We start from the raw sequence: 22,561 nt of genomic DNA on the forward strand, positions 1-22,561 counted from the left end.
TACATCCTCGAATTACTAAGATTTTTTTGTTCAACACAGATTAATACTTTGAAAAGTTTCTTAACAATCTGTTTGGTGTGTGTGGAGGCGATAAATAAAAACATTTAATAAAAAGTTTGCTTTTCTGAGAGAAACATTGTTGCTTAAGAATACTTGCTCCTGAAATTGTTCCAAGGCCCTTTGTGTTTCTGGAGAATTTTAAATGCCATTCCATTGTTGTTGTCTGCATTTCTACTTCACGGGAGTGTGTGGGTGTTCTGTTACCTGTTTATCTAGCTTTCTACTTTGGGAGCTTCCCTGTTTCCCCACATGTGGTGGTTTTCTCCTTTTCCATATTCTCCCACCATCACCTCTCCTACAACAATGTAATCCATGTTAACAGCCTAGTATGCATCACTCTGTATTTTTCTTTATTTCCTTTGAAGTTATATTTACCCGTACTTGTCCATATGTGTCCATTCAAATATATGTACACTCATGAGTTCTTTTTAAATTGTTTTTGTCATTTGGGTTAGATTTCCAAGAGTGGGATTTCTATGTCAAAAGGTTTGTGATAACACCAATAACAAAATGTTGTTATGTGCTGTTGAGTCGGACCCGACACATAGCGACCCCTCCTTGGGTTTCCAAGGCGGTATCACTATGGAAGTAGATTGCCCAATCTTCCTTCTGAGGAGTGGCTGCTGGATTTGAAACCACCAGCCTTTTGGTTAGCAGTCAAGTGCCTTAGGCACTATGCTACCAGAGCTCCCACCAATAACAAAATAGATAATGTCTTATAGTGCTTACTCTGTGTAGCAGTGAAAAAAGAAAGAAGAATTATACACACACAAATACATACAACATTCATCTGTCAGTTTGTTGTACTGTGGTGGTTTGTGTGTTGTTGTGAGGCTGGAAGCTATGCCACCAGTATTTCAAATACCAGCAGGGTCACCCATGGTGCACAGATTTCAGCAGAGCTTCCAGACTAAGACAGACTGGGAAGAAGGATGAGGCCATCCACTTCTAAGAAACTGACCACTGAAATCCTTATAAATAGCAGTGAAACACTGTTTAATATATTACTGAGGGACCAGCAATGTCTTGTTCTGTTCTACATAGGGTTGCTCTGAGTTGGAGCCAACTCTATGGCACCTAACAACACAACAGCATGTAAGTATATATATATACACACATACACACACTATCCATTTGGATTTGTTCTAAATAGTTTGTCTGTGGATAAATGGTTTGTCTGTTGATCATTGTTGATCAATGGTTTGTCTGTTGTTTCTATTGTTGCTGTTAGGTGCCATCGAGTTGGCTCCAACTCATAATGACTCTACATTGTTGTTGTTATTGTTATGTGCCGTCGAGTTGGACCTGACTCATAGCGACCCCTCCTTGGGTTTCCAAGGCGGTATCACTATGGAAGTAGATTGCCCCATCTTCCTTCCGAGGAGTGGCTGGTGGGTTTGAATTACCAGCCTTCTGGTTAGCAGTCAGGTGCCTTAGTCACTACACTACCAGAACTCCCAATGTACAACAGAACAAAACACTACTTGGTCCTGTACCAGCCTCACAATCCTTGCTATACCTGAGCCCGTTGTTGCAGCCACTGTGTCAGTCCATCTTGTTGAGGGCCTTCTCCTTTTTTGCTGACCCTCCACTTTACCGAGCTTGATATCCTTCTCCAGGGAATGTTCCCTTCTGACAACATGACCAAAGTAGGTGAGATGAAGTCTGGGCATTCTCGCTTCCAAGGAGCATTCTGGCTGCACTTTTTCCAGGAGAGATTTGTTAGTTCTTCTGGCAGTCCATGGTACTTTCAGTATTCTTCTCCAACACTACAACTCAAAAGCATCAACTCTTCCCTCTATTGCTATATAATAATTAAATTCTTAGTATCGTTAAATACATCCTTTTATTCTTTTAAAGCATTTTCATTCCTTATTTTTTCCTTATGAAGTTTAAGATTATTTCATCTAATCAAAAATATTTGTTGGAATTGTGTGAACTGTGGATGCTAACTTTGAGAAAATTGCTACTATTCTTTGAGTGATGAAGCAGTGTTGGTGGCTCCCACATTTATTACTGAGTCAGAAGCATTTTGCACCTTGTGCTGGGCACATTCTTAAGCTGCCTTGCATTACTCTCTCATCTACTTTCCCATAAAACAGTGTCTGGGTTTTTTTTTTTTTTTTTAATTCTCATTTTATAGGTTAAAGAAAAAAACTTGTACCCAGAGAAGTTCAATAACTTGTCAGTACATACCAAACCAGGGATTCAAAGTTCATTTCCCCCGCCAAGTGCAGCAGGAGCAACACTACTGGAAACGGTTTTGGTTTATTTGCAGCAGAGAGGTAATGTAAACATCCTGAGGAGGAGGGGATTAGCTCTGCACCTGCCCATCCCCAGTCCTCTGAGCAGTGCGTCTCCAGCCTCAGTGTGCACAGGAGTCACCTGAGCATCTTGCAGAAATGCGCATTCTGATTGGTGGGTCTGGGTTTGCACCTGGTAGTCTGCATTTCTAAAAAGCTCCTCCACGCTGCTGCTGCTGCTGCTGGCCCCACGCTTTGAGGATCAGGATTTTAGTACCTGCTTTTTGTTCTCATTGGAGTGAGAAGTAGAACAAACCAGTGTAGCATGTGAATCCTACTTCTTAAACCAGACTTCTCACCCTGGGTATGGAGAGAGCAAATGTTTTCCCCTTTGCTCTTGCAGGATTGAGAAACCTGCTCTCATTACCTGTGTGCTCAAAAGCTGTAACCTTTTTCTCTCCCCTCTGCATTTTTGATAGACCCATTCTTACCTGTTTGTACTGTTGGGATACTCTCTTTCTTTCTCTGTCTCACAAGGACTTTAGGGAAAAGAAAAATAATTCTTAATTGGGAAAACACTAGGAGTCTCTAGTATTATATTTTGTGTTCTGGGAGTTGAAAATCAAATGGAGTGATTTTTAAAATAAATACTTGAATATTTAATTTTTTGAAAAGTGCTAGACATCCATATGTCTCACAGGAAACAATTCTCAGCACATTCAGGATCACAAATGCATCATGTTATCTTCATTGCCATGGATTCAGTCACGTGGGTTTGCATTATGTTGAGTGGCTCTTCTGTGTTATGGAGAAGTGTGATTTCAGTACAGCTAAACTGGAATTGGCAGGGGGATAATGGGCTGCTAGGTTTGTCATGAGTGTTGTGGGCTTGTAATGAGAGGGAAGATATAGGGCCCACAGGGGGACATAGGACATAGTGCATATGAGTAAACTGTCCCTTGAGGTCCCTTGGGACTATAATTCACCTTCTGTCCATGATGGAGCAAGGCAGTGGCTTATCTTTTCACCAAAAATTTTGAATTTTACTGTTTAAATGATGTATCATTTGGGTAAGTGAATACTTTCCTCCAGTTGTGAAGACAAGTTCTATGGCTTTATGATATGAATGGTTATTGTTCTTGTTGTTGTTGTTATGTGTTGTCAAGTCAGACCTGACTCATAGCGACCCCTCCTTGGGTTTCCGAGGTGGTATCACTATGGAAGTAGGTTGCACAACCTTCCTTCCGAGGAGTGGCTGGTGGGTTTGAACCGCCAACCTTCTGGTTAGCAGTCAAGTGCCTTAGGCACTATGCCACCAGAGCTCCTGGTTATTGTTCTTAGAGGATAATTTCTGTCTGATGTTACAAATAGGGACAAAGATTCTCCTTACAATTCCTAAAATCGGTTAACATAACATTCCTCAAATACATGTATTTTTATTATTTTATGGAAGTGTAATTTCCAACCCTCGTTTCTCAGATAATCAGATTAGAATCACATCTTTCACTTACATTACTCCAGATGGTAGCGATCCAGAGGAATTCCCCTAATTAACCAGTCCCTGTGTGGTGCTCATGGTTAATGTGCCTGCCGCTAACCAAAAGGTTGGTAGTTCAAGTCTACCTAGAGATGCCTCAGAAGAAAAGTGTAGTGATCTATTTCCAGAATTATCCATAATTGAATACCCTCTGTAGCTCAGTTCTACTTGGACACACATGATGTTGCCATGAGTCAGAATCAACTTGATGACAGCTGGTACTGGTACTCTGATTAAATGTGAAAGTAAACTTACAAATAAAAGTCTAAAAAGGGCACAGGAAGTCTAGGTGACACTTTTAGGGAAAATGCAAAGTAGATGAATATTCTGATTCCCTAGTACTACTCTGACAGGAATAGACCACAAATAGGATGGCTTGAACAAAAAGGAGTTTATTCTCCAACAGTTTGGAGGCTTTAAGTCCTAGTTCAAAATGCCATGCTCTAGGGGCTGGGTGATAGCCCCTCCACCTAGGGCTTCAGCTCTGCCTCCTGCTCCCAGCCCACTGGAGCTAGAGGCATTTCTTCACTCAGACAGCTGCTGGCTGCTGAGACTGACAAGCCCAAGGTTGACAAGTAAAAAGGCACAGTCCTGATGTTACCAAACCACATGGCAGGCCATTAATTCAAGTCCATTAAAAGTTCCAAGGTTGGCAGACCACGGCAGGCTACTGAACAACAACTTGGCTGTGTGCAGGATTCAAGCATGCCATAAGCTAGAGACCATTCCCAAAGCTGTTTCTTATATATAGGAAGCAGACCACATACCCAAAAACAGCTACTCAGCTGCTCCAATAGATTCTACCATGGAGTTAATTACCAATCTCACAATGGGGAGTAACTATTCAGCTGCTCAGCCATTCAACCAGGACCAGCCAACTTGACACACAAACTTTACCACAATGAAGCAACAGAAGATTCAGTATTATGTTTGTTTTTCTCTGGCCACCTCTAGTGAAACTCAGATGTTTGACATATATAGACCCTGAAAATAAAATCCAAGATTCTTGGCAAGTTGAGGTTTGCTTTCACACAGCATTTCTATACCAAAACAAGAAAAACCCATTGCCATCAAGTCAATTTGGCCTCATAGAGACCCAATAGGACAGAGTAGAACTGTGCCAGAGAACTTCCAAGGCTGCCATCTTTATGGAAGCAGACCATTTCATCTTTTTCCTGTAGCGCTGCTGGTGGGTTCAAACCATCTAACTTTTGGTTAGCAGCTAAGTGCTTAACCGCTGCACCACCAGTAGTCCTGGCATTTCTGTAAGAAAGCCAAAAAGCAAACTCACTGCTGTTGAATTTGATCCGACTCATAGCGAACCCTCCTTGGGTTTCTGAGGTGGTATCACTAGAAGTAGATTGCCCAGTCTTCCTTCTGAGGAGGGGGTGGTGGGTTTAAACCATACTACTTTTAAAGTTGATGCACCCCCCTTCACATTGTGAATGGCATAAACATTTTCTTGAACTTTTAACCATGATAAATTCCTTTAGTCTCAGGGACAAAACTGGTAACACCTTTTTATCCGTTGTTTCTCCACTGAGTCGACACTCAAGCCTTTGCATGCTTCCTAAGGAATGCTTTTTGAGAACAAGTCCATGGAGGATTCCTTGGAGTGCATCCCTGCTATAGATGGGAGCAGGAGGCCCTCGTTTACCCACCCCCACTCAGAGAACAATCACAAGCTAGGTGGGGGTGGGCTGGAGGCTACCATAGTTGGACTGCTCAGGTTAGAGGGCAGTATTTTACCCTTCCTTCTGTTATCTGCTGGGTCTGTATGGTGACCATATAATTTATCATCTAAACCAGATAATTTTGAGAGTAAAGTGGAGGGAATATCTACTAATAATACACCAGGACAGCACAGGCTTACAGTGGAGCTGTCCTGGTCAGACCAGGATGTATGGTTACCCTATCTGTTGGGCACCATGTTGCTCTTTAAACACTATATCAGAAGAACAGATAATGAGCTAGTTCCCGGGTGCCCCTGGTGTATGCAGCTCTAATTGGTGCACTTCAATGTGTAGGTGAACTCACAAATCATCATCAGACCTCATTTCAGCCATCATTCACATTGTCTGTTTTTTCTAGAATTAGCCAATAATGTTATCCACTTTTTCTCTTTTCTGCTGCTCATCTGTGGTGGAAGTGGGGCTGGTGAGACATGAACTGAGAAAAAGGCAGAGGGGAACAGGCACAGAAACAGAAAGCAGGTATGTGACTAGGCAGGACTTACACGGGGCTGCCCACCCCCAGGTAATCGAGGAGTGAGCTTTCTTTTAGAAAGATAGAGAGCTGCTGTCACAGCACCTGTGTCTCATGGCGACCTTATGTACAAGAGAATGAAATGTTGCCCATACCTGCATCACCCTCACCCTTGCTGGCAGGTTAGAGCCCCTCCTATAGCTGTGGCGCCAGTCCATGTCACCTCACCTCGTTGGCCCTCTGCTTAACCAAACTGATGTCCTCCTGCAGCCACCACTCGCTCTTGATGACACGTCCAAAGCAAGCAAGTCGGTGTTCTGTTGGGGTTCATGGGTTCTCATTGACTAATTTTTGGAGTTTATCACCAGGCCTTTCTTGAAACCCAGTCTGTCTGAGTCTGGAAGCTCTGCTGAACCTGTCCACCAGGGGTGATCCAGTTGGTAGTTGAAATACCAGTGACATAGCTTCCAGCATCATACTGTTTTTGTTGTTATGTGCTGTCTCATAGAGACTCCTCCTTGGGTTTCTGAGGAGGTATCACTATGGAAGTAGATTGCCCAACCTTCCTTCCCAGGAGTGCTGGTGGGTTTGAACTGCCAGCCTTCTGGTTAGCAGTCAAGTGCCTTAGGCACTACACCACCAGAGCTCCTTCCAGCATCATAAAAACTTGTAAGCAATCACAGTACAGTAGATCCCCAGGTTACTAGCATCCGACTTACAGACAACTTGTACTTGTCCTTTAAACTTACGTAAATTTTTCCTCACTTTGAAATGATTGAACCAACTCCTAGTGAAAAAACTCTTCAGCACAGTCATCTTCTAAATCATTGAAAAAGGTCAAAGAAGAACTGTATGTGCCTGCTCCGGCTTACTTACAAATTGGACTTAAAGATACACTTAGGAATGGATATTATTCTAGCATGGGCATGGCCTGTGTGACAAACTGACACATCTTACCTTTACAAGTGGTAGATCTTACCTTTATATGCTAATAAAGAACAAGTTGAATCCTTTTTTTTTTTTAAGAAGAAAAAAAAAAATGAAATAGCTTCTAGTCCAGTTTCTCTGTTTGCAGGATAAGTTCCGAAAGTTTGAATTACTCGTGCAACTTTTCTTTGTAGAGACAGGACTGTAACTAAGATGCAGACCTCTCCTTTACATTCTAGTTTTTGATAACAGATTTTACATGAAAGGAAAAGTTCAGATAGGTGCTTTTAGGTATCTGTCATTCTTGAACAGAAATTGTTTATGTCACTGTCACCTTGTGTGAGATTATGTGTTAATGTATGGCAGACATTTGAAATATTTTAAAGCTTGTGTTTTGACTGTGATCTTACTATTTTGAGCAAACTATATGTTTGATAGTAAATTTAGAGAATTTTCATATATGTATATATATACATATGTACAATTCTGATTTAGAAAACAGACTTGTTTTTGCATTAGAATCTAGCAGAACCAGAGTATGACCCTAACACACACATTTCATGTTTCTAAATGTTGATTGAGGGCTAGCATTTTCTGAATGTTTTGTAAGGCAGGATGAGTTAAATGTCCTCCTGTAGGTAGTATATTAAATATATTTCTGTAAAGTAATACTTGTGTTGTCTTCTAACTAGTTCCTTAAGCTTAAAATAACATTTTGCAGTATGGAAGTCAGTGTAAGGAACAATAAACCTAATTACATATGGTAACTGCAATGTTCCTCATAAGTTAGTCATTGTGAGTCACCGTTGAAAGATTATTTTCGTAACTAATTTGGAAAATTAGCAGAAAATGCCATTATCCGTAAGGAGTCCTGAATTACTCACTTCAGTTGCATGTCTAGATTTAATACCACCAGGCTTGGTTACTGGGGTGACCTGTTCTCATTTTTGTTTCATTTCTTGCTGTGGGCACACACTCTGTTGTTACTGTTATCACTGGCTCAACCCAGTGGGTAAAATCACTCTTTGAGAATGAAACTGTCCTCATACATTTAATGCTGCTGGAATTGATGCCGTGAGGAAAGGCAGTTTATTCTCAGACGTACTTGTTGACTGTAGGATAAGGCTTTGCACTGATATTATTTATTTTGACTAATACTCTGTGCACAGCTGCAATGCTTGGGTTCACTCCTATAAAAAAAATAAAAAATAGAGCAACAGGGCAGAGTAAAACCCAAAGTTTGTCATTTAAAGGACTTTTGAGAAAAAACTAACCCAGTTTCTAACCTACTCTATGAATCTTTGAGGCAGTCATAATGCAGGCGTCTCTCTACTGAAACATTTCCAGTGATAGAAAACCTAGCTCTTATTCAAGCATCTCCCAGTTTTGTTAAGGATCTCTGATAGTTAGCTCATCTACTCATTTAAAACCATCTCTCTTTAATTATTCTTTAATTTAGCCATCTAAAATGTATTAAGCTGCAGGACTGGGCTGGTACATTACTACATGATGGGCCTAGAAAGATGAATAAGCGATGGTCTGTGCCCTCAAGGAGGTAACAATTCTTTTGGGAAGAGGTGAAGCCAAACCAAACCCATTGAGAGAGTCAGTTTCAACTCCGGGCAACCCTGTGTTTTACCAGTGGAACTGCTCCATAGGATTTTCTTGGTTGTAATGTTCACGGAAGTAGATTAGCAGGCCTTTTTTCGTGGTACCCTTGGATAAGTTCAAACGGCCAACCTTTGGGTTAGTAGTTGAGCCCAGACTGTGCCACCTAGGAGCCTAGTGGAGTGAGATGATGTTGTTAGGTGCCCTTGAGTCAATTTCAACTCACAGCAGCCCATGTGACAGAGTAGAATGCCCCATAGGTTTTCAAGGCTGAGTCTTTGTGGGAACACATCTCCATGCCTTTTTCCTATGGCACATTGGATAGGTTTGGACCACCAGCCTTTTGGTTGGATAAAAATGGGAAATGTGAGAATTGTTCTATAGGTCTGTACAAATGATATTGAGGAAGAGGAGGCCCGTGGCTAAGGAGGGAGTTGGGAGGTAGTCTTTACACTATAGCTGGTATTTGAACTGGCCTTTAAGTTTTGGTAGAGGTTACTTGAGTGATTGGGGGGGTGGTTAGGGGAAGGCTGGGGTGGGATGGCACCCCAGGCAGAGCAAACCACATAGAGGCACTGAGCAAAAAGCACAGAGGCATTGGGAGATCTGTGTGGTGCCTTTTGGAAAAATGCAAGTAGTTGTTTGTGGTCCGCATACAATGTGTGTGGGAAGGAGCTTGCAGGAAACAGTGTTGAAGAGAGGTTAAAGGGTGACTGCAAAAGCCTTTGTGCAGCCTACTAAAAAGTTTTAGTTTTATTCCCTAGGAGAGAGCTGAGGGAAGAGGGATAAAGGGGCAGTGGGAGAATTCCCCTTTTCTATGTGGGGGACCTGAGTTTGGTTCTTGGCCAGTGCACCTCCTTGCAGACCTCATCTGTCACTGGGGCCTGTGTGTTTCCATGATGTTGGACAGGTTGCAGCAGAGCATCCAGACTAAATAGACTAGGAAGAAAGGCCTGGCAATCGACTTTTGCGAATCAGCCAGTTACAAGCTGATGGATCACAATGGTCTGATTGATGACTGGCCATGGGATGGTGCAGGACTGGGCAGCATTTTGCTCCACTGTGCATGGGGTTGGCACGAGTCAGAACCCAACTCCGTGGCATCTGACACCACCACCACATGATAGCACATTATCAGCAGGGGAGTAATGGGATCTGTTTTATGAAAGTACTGCAGGATGAATTCGAGGGGGTATGTGTGAGATGGAGAGTTCTATTATAAGATGATTGTGATTGCCTGGCAAGAGAGGATGAGGGCCTGAATGAGCCAGAAAAGACAGGAAAAGGGGAGACTTCACCAGAGGCCTTGCAGGAACAATTGATAGGACTTGACACTAACTCAGAGTATGGCTGAGGAAGAAGCAGGAGGTCAGGTTGCCTGCCAGCTTGTCAGTTTGTGTGATTGAGGCATTGATGATGCCACTTACTGAAGTAGGAAAAATGGTAGAAGGGGCAGGCGGGCTTTGAGGGGAATGACGGGTTCAGTTTGAGAGATCTCGATATCGAGCATGGCATGGGGGTTTAGGAGGTGGAGAGGTCACAGAGTTTGATCCCTCTGTCATTTGATAGATCTTCAAATGTGCAAGTTTTCATTTCTGAACGGATAGCAGAGTAGACTAGTGTCTTAAACTGACAGAGAAAGGTTAGGAGAAAGCTCTAGGTAAAAAAGTGACTTGAGATAATAATGTTGTTGTTGTTCTGTGCCGTCGAGTCGGACCCAACTCATAGCGACCCCTCCTTGAGTTTCCAAGGCAGTATCACTACAGAAGTAGATTACCGCATCTTCCTTCTGAGGAGTGGCCGGTGGGTTTGAACTGCCAGCCTTCTGGTTAGCAGTCAAGTGCCTTAGGCACTATGCTACCAGAGCTCCTTGAGATAATAATAGGTAATATAAACTCTTACTCTGTTTTCAGTCACATAAATCCTCGCTGCCATTGAGTCGATTCTGACTCGTAGGGAACCTTTAGGAAAGAGTGGAACTGCCCCATAGGGTTTCCAAGGCTGTAAATCTTTACAGAAGCAGGCTTGCCTGTTTTTCTCTTGTGGGATGGCTGGTACATTTGAACCACCAACCTTTAGGTTAGAAGTTGAATGCTTTAACTACTATGCCACCACAGCTCCTATTTCTATTACAACATATGATAAAGGAAACAGAGGCTATGGAAAGATTAAATGGCATGTCCAATGTCAATTGGAATTTCAAACCCAATGCTTTTGATCCAGTGGCTTCCCATTGCATTATGATCAAGACCATGGTCTTTAAAATGGCCATTAAGACTCACTATGCTCTGGCCCATCCTACCTTTGTGTTCTTCATCACATACTACTTTCCCTTCCTTGAATATATCCTATTGCCTTTCTTCACCTTAGGATTTGCTGCTTTTTCTGATTACAATATTCTTATTCAACCCTTCTGATTGCAGCTCTCTTGGAGTAGGTTAGGCATCCCTGAAATAGGGTTTTATGGCAATTTGCACAATTCCTTCCTACCACTTATTACACTATGCAGTTACATATTTATTTCTCTGAGCCAGATGGCTGCTGGTTCAAACCCACCAGCCACTCCTCGGAACAAAGACTGGGCAATCTAATTCCATAGAAATACTGCCTTGGAAACCCAAGGAGGGGTCGCTATGAGTCAGAACCGACTTGATGACAGTGAGTTTTGTTTTTTTTGTTTGGGTTTTGAGTTGATTAATATATGTCCTCTTTGCTTAGTTAACTGTGCCACAGAGTAGAGATGGTGTCTGTTTTCCTTATCAGTGTATCTCTACCATGTTGTACTGAAAAGAACAAACTCATTGTGGGTTGATTCCAACTCATGGTGACCCCACATTTCAGAGCAGAACTGGGCTCTGTAGAGTTTACAGTGGTTGTTCTTACGGAAGTAGGTCACCAGGCCTTTCTGTCCTGGTACGGCCAACCTTTCCATTAGTTGTTGTGTCTAAACCATTTGTGCCAATCAGGAACCTAGCACAGCACACAGTATCTGGCAAAAAGCAGAGATTAATACCTATCTGTTGAATGGAAGAATGACATCAAAGCTCCAGGCTCTTAACCATTCTGCCATGAATGAGATGTCTTAGAATATTCTGTTTAATAGAAATACACATTTTCAGTATAACTGTGTGTAATGATGATCACTGAAAATACATCATACAAAAAGAGGACTCATAATTCATTGACACTAGACTCTGAGCTTTGATATTGAAAACTGGCTAAACAGACTATAAGAAATTAAAAAGCGGAGAAACTAAGAGTAGACATTACTTTGAAAGGTGATAATGATAGGAAAATAGGAAAGAATTATTATAAGTGGAAAAAGAATTCAAGGTAATTAAAAAATATATATCAGGTTAATAGATTTCCTGCCTGTGTAACAGACTAGGAAGGAAGGCCTGGAAGTCTGCATGGAGCCAAGTAGAAGGAGAACACATAGCCTCAGATCTAATTAAAAAGGGCCAGAGTCCTTTGCTAGTACATAGCTGACCCACTTGGTAACTTTTATTAGGTTTACAGTGTGTTCTTGACTTTAGAAATGAGGATAATAATACCAAAAACCAAACCCACTGCCACTGAGTCAATTCTGACTCATAGCGACCCCCATTGTGTTTCTGAGGCAGTAAGTCCTTACACAAGTAGATTACCCTATCTTCCTTCCATGGAGTGGCTGGTGGGTTTGAACTGCCAACCTTCTGGTTAGCGATCAGATGCCTTAGGCACTGAACCACCAGAGCTCCTTGAGGATAATAATAGCTAGTCTAATTTTACTCTGAACTATATAGTTCCAGGTTCTTATCCTGTTTTAGGCCAAAGATTCCTTTGGCAGTGTTGTGACGCCTGAGGACCCATTTTCAGAATCTGTATATATTTAACAGGAAAAAATAAAACAGTGGATTACAAAGGAAATTTTGTATTTACAACATAAGAGCTGTTGAGCCCCCATTGATCAAAGAGTACAGTTCAGACATTCAAAGAGAGCCTGACGTTCAAAATTTTTCTCCCCATTTTTGGCAGCCTTTGAGGATCCCTGCCTAAAGAAAGACCCGTAACATCAGTTGGGTTGTTGAGTGGTGGTACTCTATCATTCCTTCTGTATTTATTAGAAATTCTTTGACATGAAATGTTCTCTTGTTAAGTCTTTGGTTCATTCTTTATTTTGTGTAAGAAAGCTAAGATAGATACTGGATTCCCATCAGTTTTCTGAATAGAGTTGAGTATCTTAACCTCCTACAGAAGTGATCAATGAATTTTGCTTAATTATAAGTTTTCAGATTTTATCCTATGTGATATGTTTCAAATCATTCATTACTATTGTTATGATTCACAGACTGTCTGATCTTTAGCCAATAAAAAGCTATTTCAAGTTAGCCTTGCGTCTTTTTGACCACCTCAGTAGTATTTCATTGCTTCTGTGCTAGCAAGTATGACATCTTCTAAGCTCATCTTGTGCACTTGATAATTTAGTTGCCCTGTGGCTTCCTTATCTTGAATCATTCCTGTCCTGAAACTGGAATTAGCCACTTTATAGTGTAATTTCTCTGTATCCTATTTAGTGGGCTTCTGTTTAGTGACTATGGCACGATTACGAAAAGGAAGGGCAAATATTTATAGTAGTAGTAAATTTTAATAGGTGGTAAATCATAAAGATTATATAATGAAAATCATTAAAGTTTTGGTTGTTAATCCTGAGTAGATGTTGCATAAATCCTTGTTAACCAACCAGTTTGTATTTTTCTTTCCCCAGTTAATGTCCATCAGTGTGCTGGCAGTTTCTGCTTGGATGAGGGACTACCTAAATAATGTTCTGACTTTAACTGCAGAAACAAGGTAGGCTTCATAATTAATGATTCATTTATCTTTCATTAGGCTTTTTCAGATCTGTTTTTTAAGTAACTTTGCCCTCAGCTGTTTAGGTGGGAGCGCCATTCCATCATCATTTGGGAAGTTGTTCCTGCCCATGGGTACCTTTCTTGTGGACACTTGCGTTTTCTAGCATTCTCATGAAGGTGTGTCATATGGCCTTGGAAACCCAAGGAGGGTTCTCTGTGAGTTGGATCCGACTCGACGGCAGTGAGTTTGGTATTGGTTTTGGTTTACTAACCCACCAGCCACTCCTCGGAAGGAAGATGGGGCAATCTACTTCCGTAGTGATACTGCCTTGGCAACCCAAGGAGGGGTCACTATGAGTCGGGTCTGACTTGATGGCACACAACAACAACAACAACAACAGTCTTAGAGAGGGGCAGAGGGCAGCAGGTTTCTAAGTACATTTCTGGGTGTGGGAACACCAGGCACCTGTACTCTTGACTATGTGTCCTAGTGTCATATTTGTGCATAAAGGCTAGCTGTTTATTTCCACTATTTTTCTCTGAAAAATCATTATCAGATTATTTTTACCTTGATAATTCTGGCATATTGAAAACCAAACATTCTCTTATTTAGTTGCAAGAGTTGGTCCATGAACATCACAAGGGGCAGATGACTTAACTTCTTTTAGCCTCAGTCTGTTCATCTCTGAATGGCAATTGTAATTTATATCACTTTGAATTAGCTACATTTCTATAAAGCCCTTAACACAATGGAGCTGAGTATGCCACTAAGAATGGAATTTTTTTGTTATTCTTATTACTCTTACTCCCATGTTGATGGTTCTTCAAAATGAATTTTCCACAAGGTCCAAAAATCATCTCTTTCCTTTCCTCTTTCTTTTAAGAAACAGATTTTCCTCTGCAGAGCAGCCTCCCATGTTTTTGGGGAGGACCAGTTGTCAGGGAGAAGGAAGGGGCTACACATGGCGTCCCAAATCAGAAGAAGAGGGACATTCCTCTCAGCTGGGACATAGCAAAGGTCTCATACTTTACTCAGGCTGGGATTTCAGAGCTAACAGTAGATCCACTCCTTATAGGAGCCCTGGTGGCACAGAGGTTTAATGTTTGACTACAAACCAAAAGGTTGGTGATTCAAATGCACCAGCTACTTCACAGGAGAAACGGGGCAGTCTGGTTCTGTAAAGATTTACAGCCTTGGAAACGCTATAGGACAGTTCTACTCTGTTCTATAGGGTTGCAATGAGTAAAACTCGATGGTGGTGGGTTTGGGATTCTTTTGGCTATCCTATATTTTAAATGGGTTGATAGGGATGTGGAGTGAGCTCAAGGGAGTTCAGGACTGACCATAGAAAAAGATATCAATGACCCTGAGGTAGCAGCTTTGCACAACAAACTGTTTATTTGGGCTGAGGACATATAGAGGGTAGTCTCCCACAAGTCTTACAGAGTCTAGCTGAGCACTCGGAGCCAGCAGAACGGAAGAGGGAAGGAAACTCCTAGCAAAGAGGAGAAGGGAGGGTGGAATAAGGGGTGGGTGGAGGGAGGCAAAGGCTTGTGTAAGCCGTGGCCTTCTGTAGCAAGGAAGAGAGTCTGTGTCTGAGAGCTCCATGGACAGCAGCAACTCAGGACCCTTATAACTACAGGCTTTTATCTTATCTAAGGCTAGCAGATGTTGAATGCAGTTTCATGGGGCATGCCAAACCGGCAGGGCTTAGCTGGTAACAATCTGCTTATTTGGGCTATTTTTAAAACAATGGGATGTGCAAAAATTTGAGTGTGGCCCTAGCATGCTTTTTGGGCTAACAAGCCCAGCCTGTTCTGAAGAAATAACTTGTGGTCAGTACACAGAGTCCATCTTTGGCTCATTTACATAACAGAGTTCTGCCACTTGTACGGAAAAATCAATCATACAAAAACAAAAATAAGAGGCGCAAGCAAAAACACAAAAACATAATGGTATAGTTATTTTGAAAACAGCTGTCCCAGCTTTGAGGCATGATGATGTAAAGAGTTACTAATAACAGATCACGGTTTTTTCTTGTGCTATGACTTGGGCATATTCTGACTCCGTTTTTGTTTGTAATGCAATGTTGTTCTTTCAGGGTGGAGGAGGCTGTCATCTTGACCTACTTTCCTGTGGTGCATCCTGTTATGATTGCTGTTTGCTGTTTCCTGATCATTGTGGGGATGTTAGGATATTGTGGAACAGTAAAAAGAAACCTGTTGCTTCTTGCATGGGTATGATGTTTCTATCTTCCCTTTATTATTGTTAAAAAGACCAACCAGTAATGTGTTATTTTCTATAAGACACATGGTTAGGGGACTGTGATCCAAAAAAACCTGCTGCCATTGAGTCAATTCCAACTCACAGTGACCCGGTAGGATAGAGTAGAACTGCCTTATAGGGTTTCCAAGGCCATCATCTTTATGGATGCTGACTGCCGCATCTTTTTCCCACAGAGCAGCTGGTGAGTTTGAACTGCCGATCTTTCAGTCAGCAGCCTAGTGCTGAACCACCGCGCCACCAGGGCTCCCTGGGGACTGTGATAGCGGTCTTCTAATCTAGGGGTAATTGTTCAGCATCCTGTGACAAGAGAAGTGTTCTTTCCATGAAAGATGATTTCAATACAAGTATTTCCTGTACTCAGACTGTGAGGGATGGAAACGTGCATGTTATTTAATTATTTCACTCAGGGCTACAAGTTAAAATTTCTGTTTGAAAGCCTGAACTCTTTCCAGTCTCAGGGGCCTTATAACCACTCTAAAAGACCCTGAAGACTAGAATTTAGAAGTCATAATGGAACTATGTTTCATTTTTCTTTTGTTTAAAACAAACCCACTATAGAAATGCATGTAGAAATCCAGGTGGTGAGGTCATCGGACATGGTCCTGGCCCTGCCTTTACACAGTTTACTGGGTACAAGCAAGCAGTTTCTATAATCTTACTGTTTTTAATTCTAAAAGAGTTAGACTAAGTTATGTCTTAAATTCCCTATGGCACCCAAATTCTCATTCTGAAATCTGTGATTCATTAAAAAATTAGCAAAGTTTTTAACCTTAAAAATTTGTGTTAATTGAAAATGCAGCTTACATACTAATTTTGAGAGGAACATGACTGTATGATATACTGTGTGCTCATGGTACCAGCTAGTGAGGCTAACACATTATTGCAGACACGTTATTGGTGTTTTGTGCCAGTGAGTCAATTTTGACACACAGCGACCTGAGAGGGCAGAGTAGAACTGCTCCATAGGGTTTCCTTGGCTGTAATCCCTACAGGCTCAGATTGTTGGGCCCTTTCTCCCCTCCGTGGAGTGCCTGGTAGGCTCAAACTGCCAGGCTTTTGTTTAGCAGCCAAGTGCTTAACCATTGTGACACCAGGGCTCCATTGAGGACACAAGACTCCCGAAAAATTAATTCTGTACGCATAATCCTTTCTTTGCCTTAATTTTTAACCCTGGCTGCATGTTAATTTTACACAAACCAATATCAAACTCAGTGCCATCCAGTCAATCCCGACTCCTAGCAACCCTCATGGGAGCTCTGGTAGCATAGTGGCTAAGACACTTGCCTGCTAACCAAACGGCTGGCAGTTCAAACCCACCAGCCACTCTTCGGAAGGAAGGTTGGGCAATCCTACTTCTGTAGTGATACTGCCTCGGAAACCCAAGGAGGGGTCGCTATGAGTCGGGTTTGACTCGACGGCACATAACAACAACAACAAAGCGACCCTCATTGGGTTTCCGAGGCTGTAAATCTTTATGGAAGTAGACTGACCCACTTTCCTTCTGTGGAGCAGCTGGTGGGTTTGACCTGCTGACCTTCTGGTTAGTAGCCAAATGCCTTTTTCACTACACCACCAGAGCGCCTTAAAATTTTACATAGAAACTTAAAAAAAAAAATTATCTACTGGTAACCTGGCGCTCTGGGGGAGGAAAAGCGCTGATTGTTACATTTGAGGGTTTCCATGGAGTCAATTCTCCCAGCATGGTCAATTTCAAACTACCAGCACAACATTACTGACTGTGGGTTGGAGCTGGGAAGAGATGAGCATAAATCAACTCCCAGGAGCGGCTCCTGCACACCAGTGCTTGACTGGCTCCTGCCCGGAGCCAATTAAAGCAGAATCTTGGTGTGAGGCTGAACTAAGGCTTTGAACTTCACAGCAACAACCGGTGCTGATGCATTACTAAGCTGCTTTTAGGATAGCCCTTGAGGCCCATGAGTGGCAAACAAAATGCCCTAGAAAACAAACCACGCTCAGAGAGGGGGAGCATGTCCACTGTCTTCTTTCTTTCTCTATGGGTACCCAGTGAAAAGGAGAACAGTGGAAGGTTTTGAAATCTTTCCAATGTAAGCTATTGGGGCAATAATTTAAATACACACTAAGGGACTTTCTATGAAAGTTCTGTAATTTGGATGGATGGAAATATATTTCAGACTTTTAAACAAAATCTATGAATTCTTTCTGAAAAACACAATCTTAAAAAAAAAAAAACAAAAAACAAACTGCCATCTAGTTGATTCTGACTCATAGTGACCGTATAGGACAGAGTAGAACTGCCCCATTGGCTTTGCAAGGAAGCAGCCGGCCTCATCTTTTACCTGTGGAGTGGCTGGTGGGTGCATACTGCCACCCTTTTGGTTAACAGCCAAATGCTTTAACCACAGTGCCACCAGAGCTCCTTAAAATAGTATCCCATTTATACAACCAATTTAAGTGTGACTGTTATTCTGCCCCCTTCTTACAAACTTGTACCACTCTGGATGGATCCTGGTTGAGAGACTAGGGTAAGGCAGAGAGTAGGGGTACTTTGTGTAACCACAAATATTTTTAAGAAAATCATTGATTCATTTTGCTAGCTGATTAAATGCTAATAGAGTAAGGTGACAAAGTCATTTGGACTGCTATTGGAAGGCAGGATGAGCCATAGAGTCTTGTGAACAAAGTCTGGTTTGTGATGCTGTAAAGAGCCTTATGATACAGAGGTGACTAGGGGACACTTACTCATTTATTCTTCAAACACTTATTGAGCTCGTATGGACTACTGGTTATTGCCCTCATCCTAGTGTGGGTGACAGACAGACAATGCAACTACTCTTTGATAAGACCTGGAATAGGGTTTAGGAGCTCTGGTAGCATAGTGCCTAAGGCACTTGACTGCTAACCAGAAGGCTGGAGGTTCAAATCCACTAGCCACTCCTTGGAAGGAAGGTTGGGCAATCTACTTCTGTAGTGATACTGCCTTGGAAATCCAAGGAGGGGTCGCTTTGAGTGGGGGCCGACTCGACCACACATAACAACAACAACAACAACATGATGGGGTTTAAGTGGGTGCAGTGAGGCCAGAAAGGAGGAGCTCTGAGCTCGGCCCCAAGGTCACTGCAGCCTCTGGGAGGATGATGTGTATACTCAGTAGTACTTTTTCCCGCCATCCCCTTTGCTTGTTGATCCCTCTCTTATATGAAGCATCTTTTTGCACCATGCTCTTCTGGGTGTCTGTGGCTGCCTGTCTGCATCTTGATTGTTCTTTCCTGTTGACAGCCTGTGGGAGCTCATCCTCCATTCCCATTTGGCTGCCTCTCTTCTCCTGGTAAGTTTCTAAGCTTTCTCAGTCTAGACTCAGCTCAGCTTCTCCATTGCTATAGGTTGATCTGTGGTCTCTGCTCCCAGTTACCTATCAGCCCATATGCATTTAAATTTTTTTTTTTTTTTAATAATTGTGCTTTAGGTGCAAGTTTACAGAGCAGTTTGTTGTACATTCAACATTACGTGTGCATTTAGTTTCACTCCCCATTTACCATCCCCAACCCTAACCCAGACTCACTCCTCCCCTCCCAGCCCAAGAACAAACCCACCTCCCACCGCCGTTATGCACTCCTGTGTATCCTGCATTTCCTCCGTGGGAATGTTGCCCCTCTGGTACCCCGGGGTCAATTGCTCCAAAGGATGTATTTCCATAGAGGATGTGGGTGCGTCAGCTTCTCAGGGCATTTCTTCTCTGACTTCCTTTCTAAAGCTCCTACCTCTAAAATTTGCCAAGCCCTGTAGTTTCTGGTTCTATAATCTTGGGAACCCGCCCCATCTTTTCTATTCTCTTTTGGAATGCCCAGGTTCAGGCTGTCCTGCTGTCTTGGTCAGTCAGGTGCTTCTCTTCTTTTCCTCTAGTGTACCCAAAACCAATGCTGCTAGATTGATCAAATGCAACCATGATCATATAACTCCTCTGTTCCAAGACTTTGGGTAATGAAGTATTTGTGGCATAGTGCCTGAGGTGTTTGACTGCTAACCAGAAAGCTGGTGGTTTAAACCCACCAGCCACTCCTTGGAAGGAATATTGGGCTATCTACTTTTGTAGAGATACTGCTTCAGAATCCCAAATAAGGGTTGCTATGAGTCGGAACCAACTCGATGGCAGTGCGTTTTTTAGGAGCTCTGGTGGCGTAGTGCCTAAGGCACTTGACTGCTAACCAGAAGGCTGGCAGTTCAAACCCACCAGCCCCTCCTCAGAAGGCAGATTGGCCAATCTACTTCCATAGTGATACTGCTTCTAAAACCCAAGGAGGGGTTGCTGAGTTGGATCTGCCTCGATGGCAGTGAGTTTGATTTTTGGTTTTAATATATTCATTGACGTACTGTCAGCTCACTTAGGCTTGTCTGAAATGCTACCTCTTGAAATGATACTAATGATGATGATGATGAAAAGAGTTACCATTTCTCTGGTGCTTACTGTGTGCTAGACCCTGTTTTAAGAGCTTACCTTGAATTAATAAATTTTATCCTTTTGGTGATTCTAATGAGATAGACGCCATTATTATTCTCATAATAGAGATGAGGAAATGAGGGAGAGGAGGTTAGTTGACTTGCCTGAGCAATTCAGACCACGGGAGTTCGGTTCCAGACAACCTATTTGTAACAATGTCACTGTTTATTTTACCTCTGTGATTGATTGCTGCCTTTTCCAAAGTGCCTATTGACATGTCTTACATTATATAAAACATTTTTTCGTATGATCTTTCATTTTAAACCTGACAGTGATTCTCTGACCTAGCTGATAATTATAATAAAAGAAGCTCAGAGAGCGTCAGTAATTGTCCAAGGTCACTCAGCAATAGTTGGTAGAGTTCATATTCAGACCTTGGTTTTTCTGAGTACCACGCCCATGTGCTAATTGGGCTTTTACTGTTGTCTCTACCAGACTCTTCTCAATTTTTGAAGTGTGTTGCTCTTATTACACACTTAATATTTTTATAATCAGCCCAGACTTCCAGACTCTAAACAAGTTGATCATATGAAACATTCTCCTTACCCATAGCTTTAATAACTGATTATTAAATTGAATAATGGTCAGGAAATTGGAACAGTGAGAGCAGGGCCAAGAAGTGTATCAATTTAAGGATGGTTCCTGGAATTCAGTGAAGAGTGAGATTTTAAAGGAGGAGTCTGGCTGTGAGGCAGAATTAGGCTCACAGGTTTAAGCTTGCTAAGGCTTGTTAGGCTTGTTAAACACGAAACTAATGTAAAATGTAACACTGTTAGGTCTAAGGAAAATATTTGCAAGACAACTTCATGGCTCTTCTTTTTGTGCCTTTTAGTTTATCTTTTTTTTTTTTTTTTTTAGTTTAGTTTTTTTTTTTTTTTTTTTTTTTTTTTTTTTTTTTTTTTTTTTTTTTTTTTTTTTTTTTTAGTTTAGGAAGTTCTTTGATTTTGGATGTAAATATTGAAGCAAGCAGAGTGCACTCAATCCCACCTGTTTATCTGCATTCCAGATCTTGTTTCACTTTTAAAACCTGTAAAGGTTAGGGGGAAATAACCATTTTTTTTTTTTTTTTTTTAAAAAAAAAAGATCAACCAGTATCTCTGAAAGCCACCACATTTCAAACAATTACTAAAAACAAGGTTTGCAGCTGGGCTCTGATGCTGTTCGAGCAGGAGTCAAAATGTGTTTATTCATCAGACTGTCAAGGAAAAAGTGAGAGAGCTTCCAACCAGCTCATTACAATCACCCCATCTCCCCCAGAAATCTCTGTAAACTAAGAAGCCACCTTTTGGAGAACAGAAAACATTTCTTGTGAACTTTGATCATAAATGTGCCCTTTTTATTGCATTATACCTGCAAGTCATTAGTTTCCAAATGAAATAAAGAAATCCAATTAATTTTGCATTTCAGGTAAGTAACAGATACTGTTTTGTACAAGTACACCCCATGCAACATTTCGGACATACTGTCACTAGAACAGTATTGGTGGTTTATCTGGAGTGCATATTTATTTGGGTGTCCTGTATCTTATTTGCTAATTCTCACAACCTTACTCTAATTATATTTGTCCTTAATAAACGTGAAACTGTCGTAGAACAAAAACTTTTCTATCCCTGTATGAGGGGATTAAGAAGAATTTGATTCTCATTTTATTGGAGAAACAAGCCAAAAAGAGTAGGCAAATAAACCTGAGTATGCTATGACTTCCAAGGTAATTTCAGTAGTAGAAACTCCTTCTCTCGTTAAAAGAGAAATTGAAGCTAAATGGAAATTGGTTTTGGGCTTTAGATGGGTACTTCCAAAGACTTTTAGCTGTAGACGGAATGAGATATGTTTGTTATTGCAGTTCCACCTTGCTATTAACACAGGCATTAGGGAGGCAGTGCCAGCTCAGGGGAATGTAAACAGATTGAACAGACCTGTTTCCACTGGCGACAACAGCTGAATGTTGCCATCGGGAGATCGTTAGTCAGAGTGATGCAGATACATGTATGCTCAGCTGCTGGCAGGCTGCGAACGGGCAAGCGCAGGTCAGAAATCAGGTCAGGAACACCTGCATGTGTTGAAGACCAGCCCTCTGGAAAGGGGAAGTTTCTTTCACTTTTATTATAAGTCAAGAGATTTTAATGTCTGCGTCTTCGTTTTGTGGTGGTACAATGGTTCAGCCCTCAGCTGCTAACCGAAAGGTCAGAGGTTCAAACCCACCAGCAGTCCCTCAGGAGAAGGATGTGGCAGTCAGTCTGTTTCCGTAAAGATTGCTGCCCTAAGGGGCAGTTCTGTTCTGTCCCATAGGGTCACTGAGTCAGAATTGACTCCATGGCAAGGTGTTTCTTGTTTTTTTTTAAATCCAATGTAGAGAACAATATGGAACAAAACTCAAAATCATTA

General features: G+C 41.8%; 1 protein-coding gene across 1 annotated transcript in view; it reads left to right on the forward strand.

The window, feature by feature from the left end:
- TSPAN12 (tetraspanin 12) overlaps window positions 1–22,561 on the forward strand; it is a 92,622-nt gene that overhangs the window by 3,434 nt on the left and 66,627 nt on the right. The window contains exons 2-3 of the mRNA XM_007952811.2: window positions 13,328–13,410; window positions 15,515–15,650. Of these exons, the coding sequence (XP_007951002.1) occupies window positions 13,328–13,410; window positions 15,515–15,650 (219 nt within the window). The remainder of the gene's footprint in view (window positions 1–13,327; window positions 13,411–15,514; window positions 15,651–22,561) is intronic.

This window comes from Orycteropus afer, unplaced genomic scaffold, assembly GCF_000298275.1.
Source record: "Orycteropus afer afer isolate SDZICR_OR568_19922 unplaced genomic scaffold, OryAfe1.0 scaffold00359, whole genome shotgun sequence".
Taxonomy (NCBI): domain Eukaryota; kingdom Metazoa; phylum Chordata; class Mammalia; order Tubulidentata; family Orycteropodidae; genus Orycteropus; species Orycteropus afer.